This window comes from Chroicocephalus ridibundus, chromosome 3 (genome assembly GCF_963924245.1).
Source record: "Chroicocephalus ridibundus chromosome 3, bChrRid1.1, whole genome shotgun sequence".
In the NCBI taxonomy this organism is placed as follows: Eukaryota; Metazoa; Chordata; class Aves; order Charadriiformes; family Laridae; genus Chroicocephalus; species Chroicocephalus ridibundus.
This window is the reverse complement of record NC_086286.1, coordinates 70155333-70174768: the sequence shown is the minus strand read 5'-3', so window position 1 is coordinate 70174768 and position 19436 is coordinate 70155333. Positions and strand designations below refer to the sequence as shown.

Here is a 19436-nt window from a genome sequence, read left to right as displayed (position 1 = left end):
TAATATTCTGCCACAAGGAAGGAAGTCCCGTGCCCTCATGAAACCAGAGGAGAAGCATTATGTTTACAGATTCAAAGAATTCCTCAAACCTAACTTTATTTTGTGATGGCTAAATTCTGTTTTAAACATATCCCAGATACACTCTTTTTCACTACTAGTTGCTACTCTTTCAGTATTACTTCCCCATTAGCAAGCAATCCTGCCTCTCTTTTCACACATCCTTGCAAATTTTAAGACAAATCAATAGGAATCCACAAAGCAGCGCACCAGCTTCAATGAGTCTCTGAAAAAAATCCACTCGAGGCATCTTTACTCACAAAACCGCTTAACAATAAGATATTTATGGAGTCTTATTCCTTTGATGTCATTCACTATTTATTACATACGTTTTGGAGCTATATTATTATTGACCATTAGTCTGTTTATTTTCAGTTTTGATAAGCTGTCTTAAAGCAAATGGCTCATGTGAATTGTTGATGGCTGATACATAATTAAAATGTAATTTTATGAGGTTTAAGTTCAAACTGCTTCTCAAATGCACATAATTTTTTTCCTGTTTATAGCATGGCATTTTCAGAGAATTACTACAACAGATTTTGTAATAGAAATTAATTTATTTCTCCACTATGATTCTTTTCTGATATCCAAAGAACTAAAGAACTGAAGCAAGCTGCTTATCCTGCTCACTGTGAAATCACAGTGTGCTCTGAGCAAGGATGTCAGTCACACCCTCGTAGATGATGAATAGCGTCCCTCCTGGGTACTGTTTTTAAAGGAACACGATATTTGGGCAGTGTACCAAAGGTAACGGAATTTCACATAAGCAAGTCTGACAGAAGTAAATGGGGGTTCTGTATCTGCAGGGGTGTGATGCTTAGAGAATCGCTGAGCCGCACTTGGAGACAGAGGACTTTTTTGCCTTTTCCTGTATGAACTCAGGCAGAGACTTGTTTCTCATCTTTTTTTAAGAAAGCCTCCTCATTATCCTGTTGTTCTTTTCACCAAAGCAAATTGAATTTTCATGGGGCAACAAACTGAGATTCCAGATCACGGAAACCCTCTGCTTAAAGGTACTTTTAGTAGAAGTGTTGCTGATAGGCTTGGTATTTGGGTCGTCCAAAAGACCCAGGAAGGAACCGGGCTTGTGAAAAACTTATTAAATCCTCCCCTGCTGCCATCTGGTGCCAGGAGCAAGTAAATTACTGTAACTCTTCGAAGAGTACCACTTACTACACCCATCCTGTGAAGCTGATCAGCTACATCAGCAGGCATTAGACTAGCGTCTCGTCTCTCTCAATTTTGTCCCTGCTCCCTCCATTACCAGCTGTTTGAAATGAGGCTCAAGCTCTGAAGAGAAATGAAAACACGAGGTGCAATTAGGAAGTGCTTGGGAGATGGTATGATGCAGGAGGCTCAAACTTTCCCTTTCAAAGCAGCACAGCCAAGTCTCCATCTCCAGTGGCTTGTATGCATGCAGAATGGGAAACAAAAAGAAGCTAGAAATCCTTGCGCAGTTACAGACCTGCGACCTCACTGGGATCACAGAAACATGATGGGATAGTGCAGCCATGGATCAAGGATCAATACAAACTCTAAAGGCGAGGAAGCGGGGTTGTGCTCTACACAAAAAAAGCAGTTCAATTGCATGTAGCATTGCCTTGTAACGGGTGATGGGCCAGCTGTGAGCTAGGGGTAACAATCAGAGAAGCATGGGTGGCATAATTTGGGGTATCTTCTACAGACCATCTGATGAATAAGAGGAAACAGATGAATCCTTTTTCAGACAACTAGAAGAAGTCACATGATTTCTTCCATGGATTGAAGGCAATTTTTGCCACAGGGCATAAACAAGCCAGCTGTGGGAATCACTCTGATGGACCTCTTGCAAATAAGGAAGCATTGGTCAGGGGCTTGATGGCCAATGGTAGCACTGGCAGCCCCAACTGTGAGATGGTGAAGTTTAAGGTCCTAAGAGAAGTGACCAAGACAAATAGGGGATGACAAAGTTTTGCTTCTGAAGGCATCCAAAGATGTAATGCTGCTGTTGAATATGGTTGCCTTGCCTATTGGAAATGCTGCAAACCACCACCCATTATGAGACCTGTTTCCTGTTCCTTACAACCTCATCACATTTTAAATGTTGCAAATTTTCCATGCCAAGCATCTGTCTCAGGATGTTATCAACATTGTTAATATTTTGGAAAATTTCAGCAAAATTATTCAGCTCTTTACAAGAAGAGAATATCCTAGTTTGCGTATATTAAATTATTCTAGTAACTGTTCTTTTGATAAGTTCCAGTATGCCTGTGCTCGGGAACATTTTTGTGTCTGTATGCGACACATACCTCATACTTTTCTATTTCATCCAAATCATGACTGGCCAAACCATAATCTTTCAGAAATCTTCCATTTCTGTACATTACCAGGTAATTATTTCTTGGAGTTTACTGGTTTAAATTGCTGAAAATTCTGTATTTACAAACTACCGCATCCTCTCCCACCCCAGCTATCAATCTGCACATTTTCTCCAGCTGACAGATTATGTGCCAACTCCAGGCCAGAAGGCAAAGCCTAATTAGTCCTGCAATTGTTGCTGCATGTGGGTCTAGATAAAGCCGAGGCTAGACATTAGAACCAGAAACCTTTTCTCCTAGTACTCACAGTGATATATTGCTCTTTCCTAGCACAGTTAATGATCCTGCACTGCTCTCCGTCCAGATGCAAAAGTAAAGAGCTAAAGCTTGGAAACAAGGAAAAGGAACAGAACCAGCCAAGGAAGCTGACAGATTTGTATGAGGGGGTGGAAGAATCAGGGGAAAAAGACAAATTTCGCAGAAGAGCAAAGCTGTAACTAAGAAATGGGGATAATATACTTGGAGTAGAATAAGAGGAAAATGAACTGGAATAGACTTGAAATCCAGAGGGGAGATTGGACACTGATGAAGAGTTGGAAGGATGAAAGAAAGGAGGGAGGAAGAACGATAAGACTGGGACTTAGGAAACAGAAAACAGAAAACCAGCCAAGCAAAGGAACTATTATAAGACACACACACACCCGCCAAAAAAAAAAAAAGAAAAACAGACATAGGATCAAGATCGAGAGAGAGAATCTAGAGAATTTGTGAGTTATAGGAAAAAGACTGGAAATAAGTGGCTCTGGTTACACGGCTGGAGAAGGGGTTTAGAGAGAGAAAGGGATGTGAGAAAGGAGAGACACTAGATTTTTATCAAGGAGACATAGTGGGCAAGCTTATATAGATGATCAAGGGGACTGGGACAGATCATCCCTTACCAGTTCTTTTCACAGCTCTCCAGTTTTTTTTTTTTTGGGGGGGGGTCTGTTTTGGTTTTTGGGTTTTTTTTTTTACAGTTGTTGGGTTTTTGGTTTTGTCTTTTTTTTACAGAAGCTTTTGTTGTGAAATTTCCAGCTACCCTCCTAATTTCTGTGCAGCCTGAGCACACAAGAGGTGTATGGAGAACTAATCTGTGCACACAGGTTAAACAGGGCAGGCAAAGGTTGCAAGAGTAGAGCAGTAATCACTTTCCTGTGGTCCCACAGCAGGTTAGTATCAAAATCAGGAATAGAATTCAGATTCCTCCTCCGAGCTCCAGTGCCCAGCTCCCCAAATCCTGCTGCTTTCTTCCGTTTCCATGCAGCATACAAAACCAGACTGACTGACTGACAAGACAGGCACCACTCCAGCAAAGCACAGACCCATGTAGAGAGGCAAAAATTCCTCTGCCTGCAGTCTGAACTGAGGGGATAAAAGACAGAGATGTCTGGTTCACACGACATGTAGCCATGGTTATCGCAAGCTCTGTACCTGAGCTAATAACCTATGCTTAGAAGAAGAAAATGGTAGCTTGACAACATCACCCTAATGCGGCTGTAAGAACTGAGCTGTCTTGCATCTGACCAGTTTGGAGCACTACAAGAGCAATCGATTTCTATCCATAGATATATATGTCTCTGAAAAACCCTGGGCCTCCTGCAATTACATATCTGCATCGCAATAAGGATTTGTAAAGGCCGGTGTCCAATACATCTGTCATATTTTCCTCCTACTTCATTTGTCTCACAACAAACCATCTAAAGCACAGCTAACTGGGCATTTGCTACATAGCTATAGCAAATGAATGAATTATTAGTTCACACTGTTCTCATTAAAAGCTCTAGAAGAGTTAGCTAGGCTATAACAAATGGTTACCAACAAATTAATGAACATATTAAGGAATCCAACTATTTAACAAATTTTTTTATATCTGGAGAAAATACATCTAGCTACAGTTGGTTTCTCTTTCTTCTGGGAAACAATTTCCCTAGTTTGTCATCAGCTTCCCAAAAAGCATTACAATTAATAATAACAAATAATAAAGAGGAAATCAGCAGCAGTTGCTACAAATAAATGCTGAGAATTGACAATGCAGATTAAAAATCTTGTGTTTCCATGTGGATGTATGCAGGAATAACATTAAATGCAGTAGCTGCAGATCGAGGGACTGAAAGTAAACTGATAGAAAATGTATGTTTTGCTAGAACACCTTCCAAATCCCGGATGCCTGCAAGCTTCTGCTGTCGTCAACAACAACTTCTATTTGTCGTGGAATATATCATAATTATTTTTTTCAAAAGCTACAAACCCAGAAAGGAAACAGCAGCCATCTCTCTATATTAACGGACGAATATATTCACAAGTCTATACTCACCCAAACGTTCACTGGAGAACTCCAGATTTGTCTCCCCACAAACACATCTGCTAGCATTTATCTTTTATACGTGTTTGTAGTCAAGTCTAACGTGTTTTTCAAAACAATACAGAATCTACACAAAGAGAACTTTGGCTTTGGTCCTTCTCTGGAGACTACCTAACAAAAAATTATGCTTTTGCCTCCAACATTTTCTAGTAAGTCTTTTAACCATTCTCTGCTATTTTGCACAGCTCTTTTAAAAGGAGAACAAATTTCCCATGGCAGTTATACATAAATAGATTTTAAGAAGAATGGGAAGGTTTGTGTTTTTGCAGTACATTTGATGACATAAAAGTGCAGAAATCAGTCATTACATACTCTGAGCACTGTTATTATGCTGTAAAATAAAAATGCTTCATTGTCTTTGGAGATTAACTCTGCCATTAATTCTAAGCTCAATAAAGTGAAGATCACAATCCAGACAAAAGGTCTTGACTCTGCATTCTTATTTATGCTGAGTAGAACTTCTTAAGCAGGAGGCTGATTGGTCATAATGGCTGTACTGAAATGAGAAAGGGTTGTAAACCCATGAAACTGGAGAAAATAACTCACAAGCAAACAGAAAATTAATATTATGAGTATCTGTCAATGACATTTAAGATGCATGAAACCTCCAATTGCCAGAGAAGAGACGGTATTTGTCACAGAAAAATTGTAATGCACTTCAGACTGCGTTGGGTTTTTTTCATGCTTGTTTCAAGTTAACATTTCATAGTGTCTTCACAGATTCTAAATTTCAAATTTGTAAGAATTAGTATTTGTCACCAGCATCCTTCCAGTCATCCCCCAAGTCATGGCATGCTTGCAAAGTGCATAATAATTTGGCTGCACTTCAAACTTGCTTTTCTTTGACTTGCACCTCCTCAACCATCCTCCAACTCCCCCCATGCTGTGCTGAAAGTCCTAGCCTGAAAAGCAGCCTTCTCCTACTGAAAGGGACTCAGCAGCCTGTTTGAAATACATAAATGAAAGTTCCTGTCTAATTATGATGACGCATATAATGACTGAGCATAGCAGTTCTCTTCTCCTATTCAGTATAAGGATGTATTTCTGACTTCTTGTCCACTCCACCTCTACTCTGGTGTAGAGTTTTACTGCATTTTTCCATTCTGGCTCAGTGCCCCCATTTTGTGCCAATGGGAACCATCCATCTGTTTCAGCCTCATGAAAATAGTATTATGTAGAAGAGCCCCTGGCTTAAACATAGCACTTTCCTTTCTTCCGGAGTCTCAAGTATCCTTCCATTGATACCAAGAGCAAAGACAGAAACAGACAAACACCTAAGCTGAAGAAAGAAGTGGAAAACAGTATGAGAGCAGCAGAAGCACAGTTCCGCGTAGTGGGCCAGAGTGAAGAATCAGAGTTAAGGAGAAAGTGACTATTGATGACAGAGACAAAGAAGCCTATTTATCGGGTTATTTCCTGCAGGTACATAGCTCCCAAAGAGCATAAGCTATTAAATTGCCACTACACTTCACTGTAATCTGAAGATCCATAAAAAGAAGCATGGCCAAAGAAGCTTACTGTGGTACAACCTGTCACAAGGCAGGAGGAAAGGATTCAGAAATGGGAATCTACAAGGAAACAGAGTCTGAATGGACAAGAATAATGGAAAATTTGGAGTAAAGCCAAGCTTAGCAAGAAGTTGTAAGGATAATTACAGAAAGATCATGCACTCATAAAGAAGATGGTCCTGGAAACTGAGTTGCATTTAATGGCGGAAACCACAGTGAAAACAGAAGAAAGTCTCAGGCAGAGGAGAGGGAAGCTGAACAAGGCTCAGAATAAGCCTTATAAGGCTGAATAAGGCTTTTCAAATATGCAATTATCTGGAAAAGCAGCAGAAGGCAAAGAAAAAACACCTGTTTATCCTCTACTAACATGTTTGAAATTCAGTTCCTGTAAAGAAAAAAATATGAATATTTTTAATACTACATCACTTAAAGTAAGCAATCACATTCCTAAAAATACTGTAACTTCTCACACAACTGAAAATTTCCTGCCTTTCTTAACAACTGAAATACATCTCTTCTGCTTCATAGAAGATCAAAGTAGACATTGGCATTCCTGCTAGGTAGTATTACTGAAAGTTAAAATCGGTGGCATTCATTGAATTTTAAACACCGAACTGAAGAGCTATTTCTAAAATCTGTTCTGAGAAGCCATTCTTAGTCAACAGTTTCTCTTTTTACTGCATGCTTTGTTACCTCTGTCGGACAGGCTATTACCACTGTAATACAATTTTCTGCTTACTTAATGGCACAGTATCTTGCAACTATATAATGGCGAGGCGAAAGGAGTAATTTTGAAGATGGATTAGGTATAATGTAAAATTATGCTTAGACTGAAAGGCCAGGTAGAGTCTCTCACTTCCCAATACTACAAAGAGCGTGACTGAACAATGTGGGGAGGTAACTAGATGCCCAGTCTCGGTGTGCCTGCTAGTCCCTAGTAGTAGTTACCAAGGACAAAAAAATGGTCTTTGTAAAAACACATGGGGAACATCATCTGCAAAGTTAGATACCTCTGACTCCCTTCAGCACCCTTCCTGCATGTATCTTAACATCAGCACAATTTTCTCAAAGCCTCTGAACTCTGTTACCATCAGTTCCACCTTTCCCTACTTTTATAGGAAAAACAAAGCCACAGTTTGGATTCTGTTTTGCCTAGGAAAGACTGAATATTTTAGTTTGTTCGCAGCTTCCAAACTGCACTTCATCACTCTATGCAACTTTCAACTTTTGCCAGACATAGTTTTTGCCGCCAAAACAAGTTGTAGGAAGAAAACCAGTTAGTTCAGCAATAAGCATTTGAGAACTTCAAATACTTTGTGTAGAAGTAAATAACAACACTAACCTCTTTCATTTTTTCCAGTTCATTCTGTAGTGCTTGTTTGGCAATTTCAACTTCTATAAGCTGCTGTCTTAATTTTTCGTTTTCGTCTTCTGTTACAGTACGTTTTTCTTCCACGTTTTCTAACTCATGGTGAAGTCTCACTGATACATCTTTTGCAACCTAAATGAAATGATATTTCAAAAGAAAGACATTTCTTTAAAAAAAAGAATTATTGCTGCAGCCTTTAGTGCTTAAGCAACCATTTACAGGTTAATTCTGGATATTTTGATAGAAGCGGTATGAAAGAAAATGTAGACAAGCACATCCACAGATAGAGTTCTAAATAATTCAAAATTCAAGTCAATTCCTTCAAAAAAATGGTATAGTCTTCCTACGGACTTCACTGGAAACTGCATTAGACACTAAACCCCAACTCCTTCTTAGGCTCTGTTATGTCAACAATGAAACAGGACTGTCATTATTCCTGGAGACAGTGCAGCATCTATTTTCCCTCAACCACTGCTAGCTTATGTTTTTCAATGCACTAAGGCATGTGCCCTTTAAATATTTCACATGCAGAAGCATCTAAAAGCAGGGCCCACCTTCCCAGGTCTACTGTACCTGTGCCTGGTACAGGACCACAAAAGGACACAGCTTTATTTCAACCCCACTAGTTTCTCTGTCCTTCATGGGCAGTTAACCTAAATATCTGGCATTTACTACTATTGGATAATTTAAAGAGTAAAATATGAACAAACGACATTTTTACTGACCTTGTGTTCATCCAAATGATGTCCAATACTTTAAATGAAAATGAACACTGAGGTTTTTGCCTTTTTTTTAAATGCATTTTCACAGGAATGGAGTTAAAAGGCACACGTCAAGACCTAATTCCTCTTCTTCATATAAAGCAACGAGAATTTTGCCATTCAAGCCACTTGCATTGTGTTTTGTGAAACCACCAGAAACTATAATCATGCACCAAAAATATTTAAATATACACTAATCACTGTTATGATGGGGATTTAGGCACATAGTTTGAAAAGCCTAATTTCCTACTTTTTTTACAACATCAGAAAGTGTAATTAATCCTTCTTAGCATTAGCTAGGGGAGCTCAGAGAGCTATCCTTTATGGCTTTCACTGGAACAATCTTTATGTTTCTGTGTCAAAGAGAGTTCTCTTTGACATACCAAAACTCTAAAGAAAATAATAATAATTGTAAGCAAGCAGTCTTGAAGAATCTGATCTATCAGAAAACAGCAGCAGCTAGTGACTCAGCCTCCCCTGACAAGAAACCCAGTGTGTGTGAATTACAGATACAACACTGCAGTGTAGCACAAGATCATTCAATAACCTCCCCCACTGCACGCACACTCAAGACACATAATGCCCAACAGAAAGAGAGAGTGGAGGGGAATTTCAATTATAACCATACCCCAAAAAGACCGCAGGATGAGCTGAGAATCACACCACAGGGTGAAATCTTGATGTCTTTTCCTATGCTCAGTATTAAACTGTTCATCTGGTTGTCCAACCAAAGTAAATGGAAAATCATAGGGGACATTTTTAGCAGCATCCTATCGGATTCTCTCTTCGGTCCATAGATACAGTTAAATACAACAAAATAACAAAATCATTACTGGTAGTGATTTTTTGACATAAGATTTGGTGGAGTGGCAATTAATGCAGGGAAATCCTACAGAGCATTCTAGATCATATGGGAAATGTGACTCACTTAGGCAAGATGCATTGTAATACACCTAAATGCAAGACTGTGTCTCTGAAGGATTAAGTCCCCTAATATGTTACCCATGCAAAATGGACAACATCATTTTGGATAGAAATTCTTCAGAAGAGGACTTGGGAACACTACAGAGAACTGCACATGAGTTACAATTATGGTTAGCCAGCACCAGGAATTCAATTAGGCAGAAATTTGGCATTAGATGTTCATCCCTACTCCAAAGCGGAACACATTCATGATCTGTGGGAACGCTTTGCAAAAACACTATTCCTTTCCAAATAGTCAGTTGTAGGATTATTGTGGGAGAAATCCTAATTAGAGCAAGCCCTTTGTCCAGCTCAACCTAAGGCCTTAGCTGCTATGTCCTATATTGCAGGCGAGCCTCTCCCAGGCCCTGTGCATGTGTTACCTGCTAATACAAAGTATCATTGAGCCAACAAAGACATCAACTCTATAAACTGGAATCACAATACTCACTTGGGACATGAAGGCTCACGTTCAAATTCTGCCTGCAGAGGTGTGTATGTCAACTATTCACCTGAGCATCATTCTGAGTGTGCAAAATGTCTCTTGCTTTAATCAGCAATTCCATCTGACCCCTGACAAAGGGGTCATTTTGCTTCTGACCAGGAAGACACTATTTTGTCAGGGGCCACGTGAACAGTTGTACTTACAGAACTGTCATGGCCGCAACGGCAAATGTGGTTTTTGAATATGCACAGGCAAGGAATATCAAATAGAAATACAGAGAAGGATATCAGCGTTTTAAATCGGCATTAGCGAGAAAATTACTGAAACGTGTCTTGGACTGGTGTCTACATTTTAATAAGAATGATGTCAAGCTGGAAAATGTTCAGAAAAGATAATCCAAGTCTGCAAACCAGGCTTGGGAATAACAGACTCTCAATCCATTATACTTATCAGACAGAAGTATAAGAATCACCTTGTTCCTGATCATGTATTAAATTAGCATTTTCAACTGCAGTCCACTGAATCCAACAAACCATAGGTCACTAGTCCTATACAGAGGACAAATGTTGCTATACAGATGTCTGTATTTCCATGAGAAATGGAGGGAGACCTGTCAACTGAAACAAGTTTAGGAGTCTTGATTAAGTAGGAGCCTTAACAAAGTCTAGTGGATGGAAGCAGAAATTAAACAACTTCCAACTAGCGCAAGAAAGGGTTTGGGTTTTTTTCTGTAATTGGACAAATCTGTAATGGAAATTATGAATATTTTACCAACAACAATCTTTAAACACAGACTTGTTTTCCTCAACAATGGGCTGTGGTTCATTCAGATGGTATGGATTAAATACAGTTGATTACACATTGAAATTTGATGTGTCTATGGTATCAAGTGCATGTGGAAAATCCTGCTTTCACCAAAGATAACAGCAGTTTTTCCACTGACACCAACAGAGTCAGGATTTCATGTTGTGACTCTGCACGTATTTAATCTACCAGTCCTCTGAAATCTTTACTAAAGAGTACAGCAATCCCCTCAAAGTTAACGGGATGATTCAGATGGTTTAATTTTGTGGTGGTAGGGTGTGTTTTGCATTCGTCGTAAAAGAGCCAAAACCTCTAGATCCTAATTTGTATTTGAGTCACTTCTTGCACATCAACTTTACAACAAATGCTTGGACTAAAGCTGAAAATAGCCTACCTACGTACTGCAGGGCTTCTATTACCAAGGTAAGCTTGACCATTGCTATCCTATGGGCTGCATCGGGTGCACAGTGTACAGCAGAACAGATGGAAATGCCTGAGTCATGAGGACCGAGAGCCCGCTCATGTCTCCATCTGAGGCTCTCCCTCCCCTTGACACCTGCTCATGTCTGTACCTTGAGGTCCTGCTCCATGCTGCGCAAGAGCTCGCCGTCAATCTCGCCGGTCTGGGCGTAGCGGAGCCTCTTGCGCTCGGCCTTGCGCAGCCGGTACTGAAGGATACGGCAGTTCTTGTTGGCTCGCTCCAGTTCATGGCGCATTTCTTGAAGCTGACAAGCGTCCTCCTCGAAGAAACTGTCCCTCATCTCATCCATCTCCGTCCTCAGCTCATCTATCTCATTCTGGCACCAGGGTGAGAAGGGGACAGGGATGCCACAGGTGGGTCAAAAGCACAAATGTCAGCATATATAGGGGAAAGCAGCCAAAATGGAGCTCCTGCCCGCAGAGACACCAGCTAAATACAACCCAGCTCATTATATGCACCGCAACGAAGACGGGAAGTGGCCCCACAACAGGGCCATCTTAACTCTGCCTCCAGCACCAGTGCCGGGGGTGAGGGCAGCAGGGAAGCTCCTCACCGGTGCGAGGGTGGGCCCCGGTTCCCCCCAAACCCCCACCCCCGCCCCGGTCCCCCCCTCCCGCTGCCACGGCCACCCCGGCCCCTCACCTTGAGGCTCTCGTTCTCCTCCCGCAGCTTCTCCATCTCTTCCTGCATCTCCTCCTGCAGCTGCGGGCTCAGGGCGCCTTCGGGAGCGCCGGTCCTGCCGCCGCCGTCCGCCTCGCCTTGCCGCAGCCCCTCCGCCCCGGCCGCCGCCATGGCAGAGGGCGAGGAGGCGGAGGCGGCCGGGGGAGGCTCGGCCGGGGCGGCGGCCGCGGAGGCGGAGGAGGAGGAGGAGGCGGAGGAAGCGCTGCCGCTGCTGCTGTGGTTGCTGCCCTTGGTTTGCATCTGGGCGGCCGCCGCCAGCCCCTTCCTGAGGTGGAACTGGATGAGCTCACTTTGCAGGCATCCCTCCTTCCAGTACCCGCCGCCGCCGCCCGCCGCCCCCCGACCCTTCCCCGCGCCGGAGGAAGATGGAGGCGCCGGGGCCGCCTCCCCCGCGCCCTTCAGCGGAGACCGCCCCGCTTTCCCCCGCCACTGCTTGGGCGGCGGCGGCGGCTGCGGCGCCACCGCCCCCTCCCGCTCCCCCCCGCCGCCGCCGCCGCCTCCTGCAGGGGGCGCCTCCTCGGCGGCCCGCGGCGCGGCGGCCTCGGCGGCCCGCAGCGGCGGCGGCTCCTCGGCGGCGGCTCTCCCGCCGGCGGCCGGCGGCGGTTCAGCACCGGCGCCGGGTTGGACAGCTCCCGGCGGCCCGGCGCTGCGCGGCGGCCTGTCGGCGGCGCGGCCGCGGGCGGCTCGGGGGGCCTGGCCCGGCGGCGGCCGCGCCGAGGCGGCCTTGGCGGCGGCGGCGGCGGCGGCGGCGGCCGGGACGCGGGAGGCTGCGGCGGCGGCGGCGGCTGGCGGCGGGCGCGGCGGGTTGTCGCGGGCCCTGGCCGGGGAGGAGGCTCGCTGCTGCTTCCTGCCGCTGCTGCCCTCGGGATGCAGGCGAGGCTCGGCGGCGGCGGCGCCCCCTGCAGGTGGCTGGCTCATGGCGGCGGCTATCTCCGGGAGACGTCCATCACCGGCGGCGTCCTCCGCCTCCGCCGCCGCCGCCCTGAGAGCTGGGGGAGGGAGGAGAAGCGGAGAAGACGGTCGGGGTGGGGACGGGGAGGGCACCCCGGCGGCGGCGGGGAGACGGGGTCTCCGTCAAGGCCGGCGGCCAGCGTGCCCGCTCCCGGCCGCCGCCGTGCCCCGTCGGCTCCCGAGCCCTGCCCCGCGTCCCCCCGGCACCTGCGGGCAGAGCGGCGGCCGAGGAGAAGCCGGCCGAGGCTGACGCCCAGCGTCAATCCGCAGGGAATGGCTCTCGGGAGGGAGCCCACACCGCCCGGCTGAGGCCGAGACCAGTTCCCACTCGGCTTGCACCTAGGGGCGTTTGTCCCCCCTGATGCCGAACCCTTCCCCCTTCGAGCTGCCAAATCAGAGTTAAAATTCCATCCACACACAGCCTTCCCTCTCGTCGTCCTCCGTACCAAGCCCAGTACCAGTCTGGGGTGCTACTGCACCTGTCTGCCTCCTCAAAGGCCTCTTCCAGGTGTCTGTCACAGCCAAGTGGGGGAAGGCTGCTGTACAAAGGGCTGCGCACGTGGAAGCAACAACAGATTTCCCTTCAGCACTGACAGGGACTCTTCCAGGACAAGGTTAGGCCTCTGCAACTAGTGAATCGAGGCCCATAAAGGAAAGGGGGCCTTCAATCAGCTTCTAAATCCAGATTTGTCCCAATTTGTTTTCCAGAGGCATTGTCAGGATTTAAGTCTGATTCAGGTTTGTTACTGATTATGCTGAGGTGTAATCACTCCAGCAGATTTTCAAAACAGAGGAAGCAGGGAATACACCCTCACCCAGTACAAGATATTATGTGGTACTCACCAAAGGGTGCTCGGAAGGCAATTTTCTCCCCATAGGGATAAAAATATAGTTTTCATGGTCACAACAGATTATTTAAAAGGGCTGTTAAATGCCACATCATGCTGCAAAGACACTCCTTAGTATATTCTGAAAATAATGGCTATGATCCACAAACAGTTTTCACATAGCCTTTATTCAACTGTCCTCAAAGGGAAAACGTGGGCAAAAGTAGAAATGACACCATTCCTAACACGGCCTAATGATTCCCTCCTAAAACACGGCTTAACCATTCCCTACTAGAAGAGGGAATAAAGAAAGAACCCCCCCCGACTGGGCAAAATCAATGTAGACATTATAACGTACCCTGACAATTGGTTTACTCCCTGGAACATACTAGACAATGAGACTGTGTTTGCTCTGCGCTCACTGGCAGGGGCACAGGGTTTCCTCTCAAACGCACTGTCATTATCACTCTGTTTTTAACCAATATGCTGAAAGTTCATGCTCAAAAGAACAAAATTTGGCAAAATTTTCCCAGGCATTAATGAGTAAAAAGGGAGCATGGAAGTGTAAACCTAGCAGAACTTACCCTTGTATCACAACACTTTATAAAAGGTTTGCTTTACATCTCTATTAACCATCACAAACAGAATTCCCAAACTGCTGTTGTTCAGAGGTACAAAATGTCACTCTTGAAATCCAAACCTAAAGAAAATGCAGAAAGCCAGGACTCAGCTTAGATCCTCTATCTTTTACTCGTTACTTTGCCTTTTACCTATTGTAAAATTAAAATTACAAAATTAAATTAAAAATAGCAGTCGGGAACCCTACACTATACCTGGATCTTTTTGGGAAGTTTCACTGCAGCAAAGTCATCAGGCTCAGCCGCGATCTGCCGGGAACACAACCAGCACCGTGCATGCCCCCAATTCCAGGACCGGCTACCGCCTACGGTTCAGTTGCTTAATTTTATTTTTTTTTTCGCTTTTAACTGGCACAACGAAAGCCCCGTTTGAGCCCAAGTCCGAAATCTCCGTCCTCATAAAACTCCTCCGCACAGCCTCCTCCCCAGAGGCAAACCCACGTGGCGCCAGGACCTGGCGTCTCCGCAGGTTTTCCTGCCGGGAACAGCTGTCCAGGCGAAAAAAAAATCCGTAAATAGATGGCAGCAACAAAAGGGAGAAGTCCGGTGGCTCCACCCGCCGGCGTGAGGATGTCCCCTGCCCGAGGCTTCAGGCAAGGGCTTCCCCCGGCCCCGGCCACCCGCTTCCCCTCGCCGGGCGCCCGCCTCTCCATCTCCGACATCCCAAATCGCAACCGCGGCTTGAGGTTTGGGAGCGCTTCTGCCTTTTGTCCGGGTTTTAAAGGCGCGGGGAGGATTTTCGCTGGTCCCCCTTTATACCTGACGGGTTTGTTGCATCCGAATCCCGAATAACATTCCCTTTTTGTAGGGGGGGAAAAAAAAAAAAAGAAAAAAGAAAAAAGAAATGGATCTAAAGCAGGCGCATTACTCACCACCACTTTGTCTGCTGCCGGGCTGGCGAAACGCATGCACGGGGAGACGGGCACCCGCACACGAGGTACCCGGCGCTGCCAGAGCCTCTCAGGAAAATGAAGCAATATTCATGAGCTGACCTCACTGGGCCTGGGAGACGGAACGAGGGGGGAGGGAGGAAAGCAGCGAAGGGAAGAGAAAAGAAAAGATTAAACGGGAAGAACCCCGCCCAGGCCTGAAGGCTGAGTTGCGTCCCCTCATCTATCTGCACATGCTGGAATAGGATTACGGCGCCGATGGGGGAAGGAGCAGGCTGCATGCAAGGGATGCGCCCGGTTTCCCTTCCCAATGCATGCAGGCAATCGATTCTGATCAATTATTTAGTGTCCCTTTCAGGGGAGCCTGCTCGGAGCAGGCAGGGATGCCGGGCGCCTTCTGCACCAGCAGCAGCGGGACGGTGACGGGGTTTTCCTTTGTTCGCTGCCGGGAGCGCGGCGGGTCCTCCCTGCGACCCTGCGGGAAGGGTAGAGACAAAGGCAAAGCCGCTCTGCCCCGCCGAAGGTGATAATCCCCTCCGTGTTATTTATTCGCGTGAACACAGGGACTAACGGGCCGTTGAGCGCTTACTCGCGTCGTGGGCAAACCCCAGAGGCGGTCATGTTTCACCTGTTTATTTTATCATGAGGGGAATTTATCTTTGCTCTGAAACACCTTAGAGGGCTCTTAAGATTTCACGCTTGAAGTCTTTCCCATATAGAGACAAAGAAAAGCAGAAAAAAGGGCATTGTTTCTTTTCCCTTCCCGTGCCCTCCGAGGAGGGAGTATTTCCAGCTGGTGGCCGTGCGCGGGTGTGTCATGCACCCACCTGTGTCTGCGTGTCTGCGTGAACACCCAGCAAGAGCAGGCTCGGGGGGAAGCAGTGCTTGGGTTGGGGTCCTTCTCATTCCTCCCGCAGCAGCTGGCAGGTCCGGGTGAGGTCCTGGGCTCTGCCTCAGCCCCCAAAAGTGCTTCCTTGGTGGGAGCAGGGCACAACCTGTCATGGCACTTTGCTCCATCTCGGGAGAAACGGGGGTTTGGGGATGGAAATTCCTCCCAAGGGACAATTAACTGCGCATTTTGTGCCCATAGGTATACCAGCACATACATAGATGCATACATCTATACATACATCTATATACAAAATATATACACACAGATACACTGTACATACTCTTACATGTAAATGTGTGTGCACACACACATATGAACACACATATAAAATATATATATATATGCATGGTTTTATATATTGCATGTAGCTATATATACATATCTGTGAGGTCCGTGTGCAGGCCTTGGGGCAGGGTAAGCTCGGGGGAGACCAGCTGCCCCCTTTCCATCTGCCCCTACCCCACAGACCTCTCCACCTTTTCTGGCATGACGAGCAGGAACCAAAAACCTCTGAAACAGCATAGCCTGGGATGGAAAGGTACTCCCCCTACCTGCATGTCCTCCAGCCTTGAGCCGAGGGACTGCATGAGCCAGATATATATAGATTTGAGGAGTTGAGGACAATCAGAAAATAGGAAATGGAACATTTATGCTGAAGAAGAAAAACACTGGGATGATGAACACTGACTTTTTATATTCATAATACTTAATGCTTTAAGTTAGGCCCTTGAAACCCATCATAAATATTGACTGCAGTCGTACCAACTAAACAGAATAATTGGTTGAAACATGAGGAATAAAAATACAAAATATTTCTGGAGTTGGAGCTGAGAAATAAACCCAGCATATTGTTCTTTTCCTATGAAAGTGGTAGATACATTCTGTTAGAAGAATACCTAAGCACCTTGTCTCAGTGAATATATAGAATAACAGTGATGAAGCCATCATGATATCATAACATTTCGTCTTTACAATATTCTCCAGAAGGACGAGCACATCAGTCCCTACCTTTAAGCACTGGACAGCAATGAGCAGCCTTTCTGCTCTCTCGGTGTTGTCTGGGTGGACTTTCCATAGTAAAACAAAAATGGGATGTGATGACATCTCATACCACCTACAATGAGTTTTATTGTGCTTTTGGAAAGATACGTACCCTTATTGTCTCGTAGTAGTGTCCAAATGAAAACCAGATTATCAGATTATCTTCACACATATTGTCAGGCCATATGTCTGACAGTAGAGACCCATCTTATGGTTGAAAAATTTGCCCATCTCTCAATGTCATTTGGGATTGTTGACTTTTTTCTCAGAATTTCTATTCTGGCTAAAACTCCAGTGCTGACATAGTTATAAAAGCTGACATGGGCACAAAAATGCTTCTATTAGTTTAATTTGGGGCAGAATTGGGTCAGAATGGTGTCATCCACCCAAGCTAAAACACTCTTTTGCTAATAAAAGCTGTATTTCCATTAGGAAATTTGCTGCTAGTTCTCTGTAGGCATTTTACATGACCAACAGGTCATGATGTAATAGATATAATAATTATACCTACCCTAGAATAAGTACAGTATGAAGAGACCTATTCAGAAAAGTTAATACAGTAAAAGTTCCATTTCTGATAAGATTTTGTTGTAGGTTCTCTAAAAACCTGTGGGTGGAAATAATACACAGGAAGGTCTTAACTTCACGTAGAAGACAAGGGGATCTCAGGTGACTACTACCATTCAGGAATGAAGTACTGACAGGATGCTGAACAGTTGTATAAATACATTGGCTCAAATGTCAACGGTAGGCAAAACAATGGAAATAAAATATTAGAGATTATTTAGGGAGAGGCAGAGAACAAAACAGAAAACATCGTTATTGCTCCAGTGTAGAGACAGATTTTGATTACCTAGAGCAGGTCTGGTCCCCCATCTCAAACCAGGCATGATGTAACGGGGTGGGGTACCGAAAGGGGCGGCCAGGATCTGAAGTGGTTCTGCTCAAGGAGTGACTAGGTATGGTAGGAGTTTTCAGGCAGGAAATGGGGTGACTGAGGAGAAATATGATGCAGGTCCCTATGACCTTTAGTAAGGAAGGTAAACAAGGGTAAAAGGTTCACTGTTGTTCACAGTCTCTTCTCACATAAGTAGTGCAAAGATGCAAATGTGAATGAAAGAAACAAGCAGGTGATGGGTTCCAAGAAAACAGAAAAGAAAACGGTCCTTGTGGTCAAGCTATTCAACTCCCTGCCAAAGTTTGTTGTGCATATAAGGATCTATGTGGGTTTAAAAAGCAATTGAATAAAGTCATGGAAGAAAAATCAGTTGGGGACAACACAGGCAAAACATGTAGCTCAAAAATCTCTCCACTGACAATTTTTTTGATATGGGAAATTGCCTGGGAGAGATATCAGTATGCGTTTTTCTATTTTCTTCTAGCATCCACTATTGGCCACAGTCAGATACCTATCAGTAAGATAAAAGATCTTTGATCTGGCTCTGTGTGAAAATTCTTATCCTGTTAGTATCACCCTCTAGTTTTTCCTCTCTCTCTTTCCCACCTTCTTTTTTTTTTCTTCATTTCTTTTTCGTTCTTCATCCTTAGATTTCTTGTCATGCAGAGCATTGGTAACCTGCTGCACCCTGATTGAGCATACCTATGACTTTTTTAGTACTTTTTTGCCTTCAATAGCTAAAAGTATTTTGTCTCGAACTAGAGCCATGAATACCTTGTTTTCTAGTCCCCATTACTGCTTGCTCATGTAGAGACACATCTTTTTATTCAGCATACAGTTGGATTTAGTTGTGCAAGAGATGAAAGGGCACCACACTGAAAGAGGAGGAGAGGAAAAGAAAGGAGAGGAAGAATTTCTCCTCCAAGGAAGGAGTGTTTCAGTTTAAGTCATATAGGTTTCTTTTCCTAAGCTATGATGAGAATCTCTTTACATAACACCCTAAAAGTATGACCCAAATATGACCTCCTAGCTTTCAGTGGAGAATACTTTAATAAGAGATTTCAGAAGCAGTTTGGGGAGGACGCTTTTCCAGGAGGATGCCTGTGTGGCACGCACTTGCTGTACTTCTACCACTTTGCTTACTCACCTCTTCTGCCCTCCTGGGAATATGCTGCGTTATGCTGAGGCAGAAAGAGGAGTTGCTGGAGCGTGCTGTGCTAGTTCATGGTATTGGCACTGACCCAATTGGCCCAGGCTGCAGCTTATCTCCCTGCCCAAGGAGATGTGCTGGACACAACTAATTATACACCAGACCAGAGCCCTTTTTCTCTGTCCATGAAAAACTGAAAGTTTGAGACTTTAACTCACCAGTTTCTGATATGTTGGCTAAATGACCCTGATGTCTACTGTACCAAGCAGTAATTTGAGAATAAGCAATGATTATAACTGTTCTCTTTTCTTATTTACTTGGAAATGCAAAAGCTTTCCAGATGTACTGCATACCAGAATTGCACAGCACCACATCACGATAT

At 44.8% G+C, this 19436-nt stretch overlaps 1 protein-coding gene across 2 annotated transcripts in view; it reads right to left on the bottom strand.

Annotated features, from left to right (window-relative positions):
• Nucleotides 1-15300, bottom strand: part of MTCL3 (MTCL family member 3) — a 33945-nt gene extending 18645 nt beyond the window's left edge. The window contains exons 1-5 of one of the 2 annotated variants that reach the window (XM_063329649.1): nucleotides 15056-15300; nucleotides 14130-14245; nucleotides 11729-12756; nucleotides 11178-11402; nucleotides 7606-7764 (exon numbers count right to left, since the gene is read on the bottom strand). In XM_063329649.1, the coding sequence (XP_063185719.1) occupies nucleotides 7606-7764; nucleotides 11178-11402; nucleotides 11729-12685 (1341 nt within the window). In that variant the 5' untranslated portion in view covers nucleotides 12686-12756; nucleotides 14130-14245; nucleotides 15056-15300. The remainder of the gene's footprint in view (nucleotides 1-7605; nucleotides 7765-11177; nucleotides 11403-11728; nucleotides 12757-14129; nucleotides 14246-15055) is intronic. The other variant, XM_063329650.1, reaches the window with a different exon arrangement.
• Between the last annotated feature and the right edge of the window lie 4136 nt (nucleotides 15301-19436).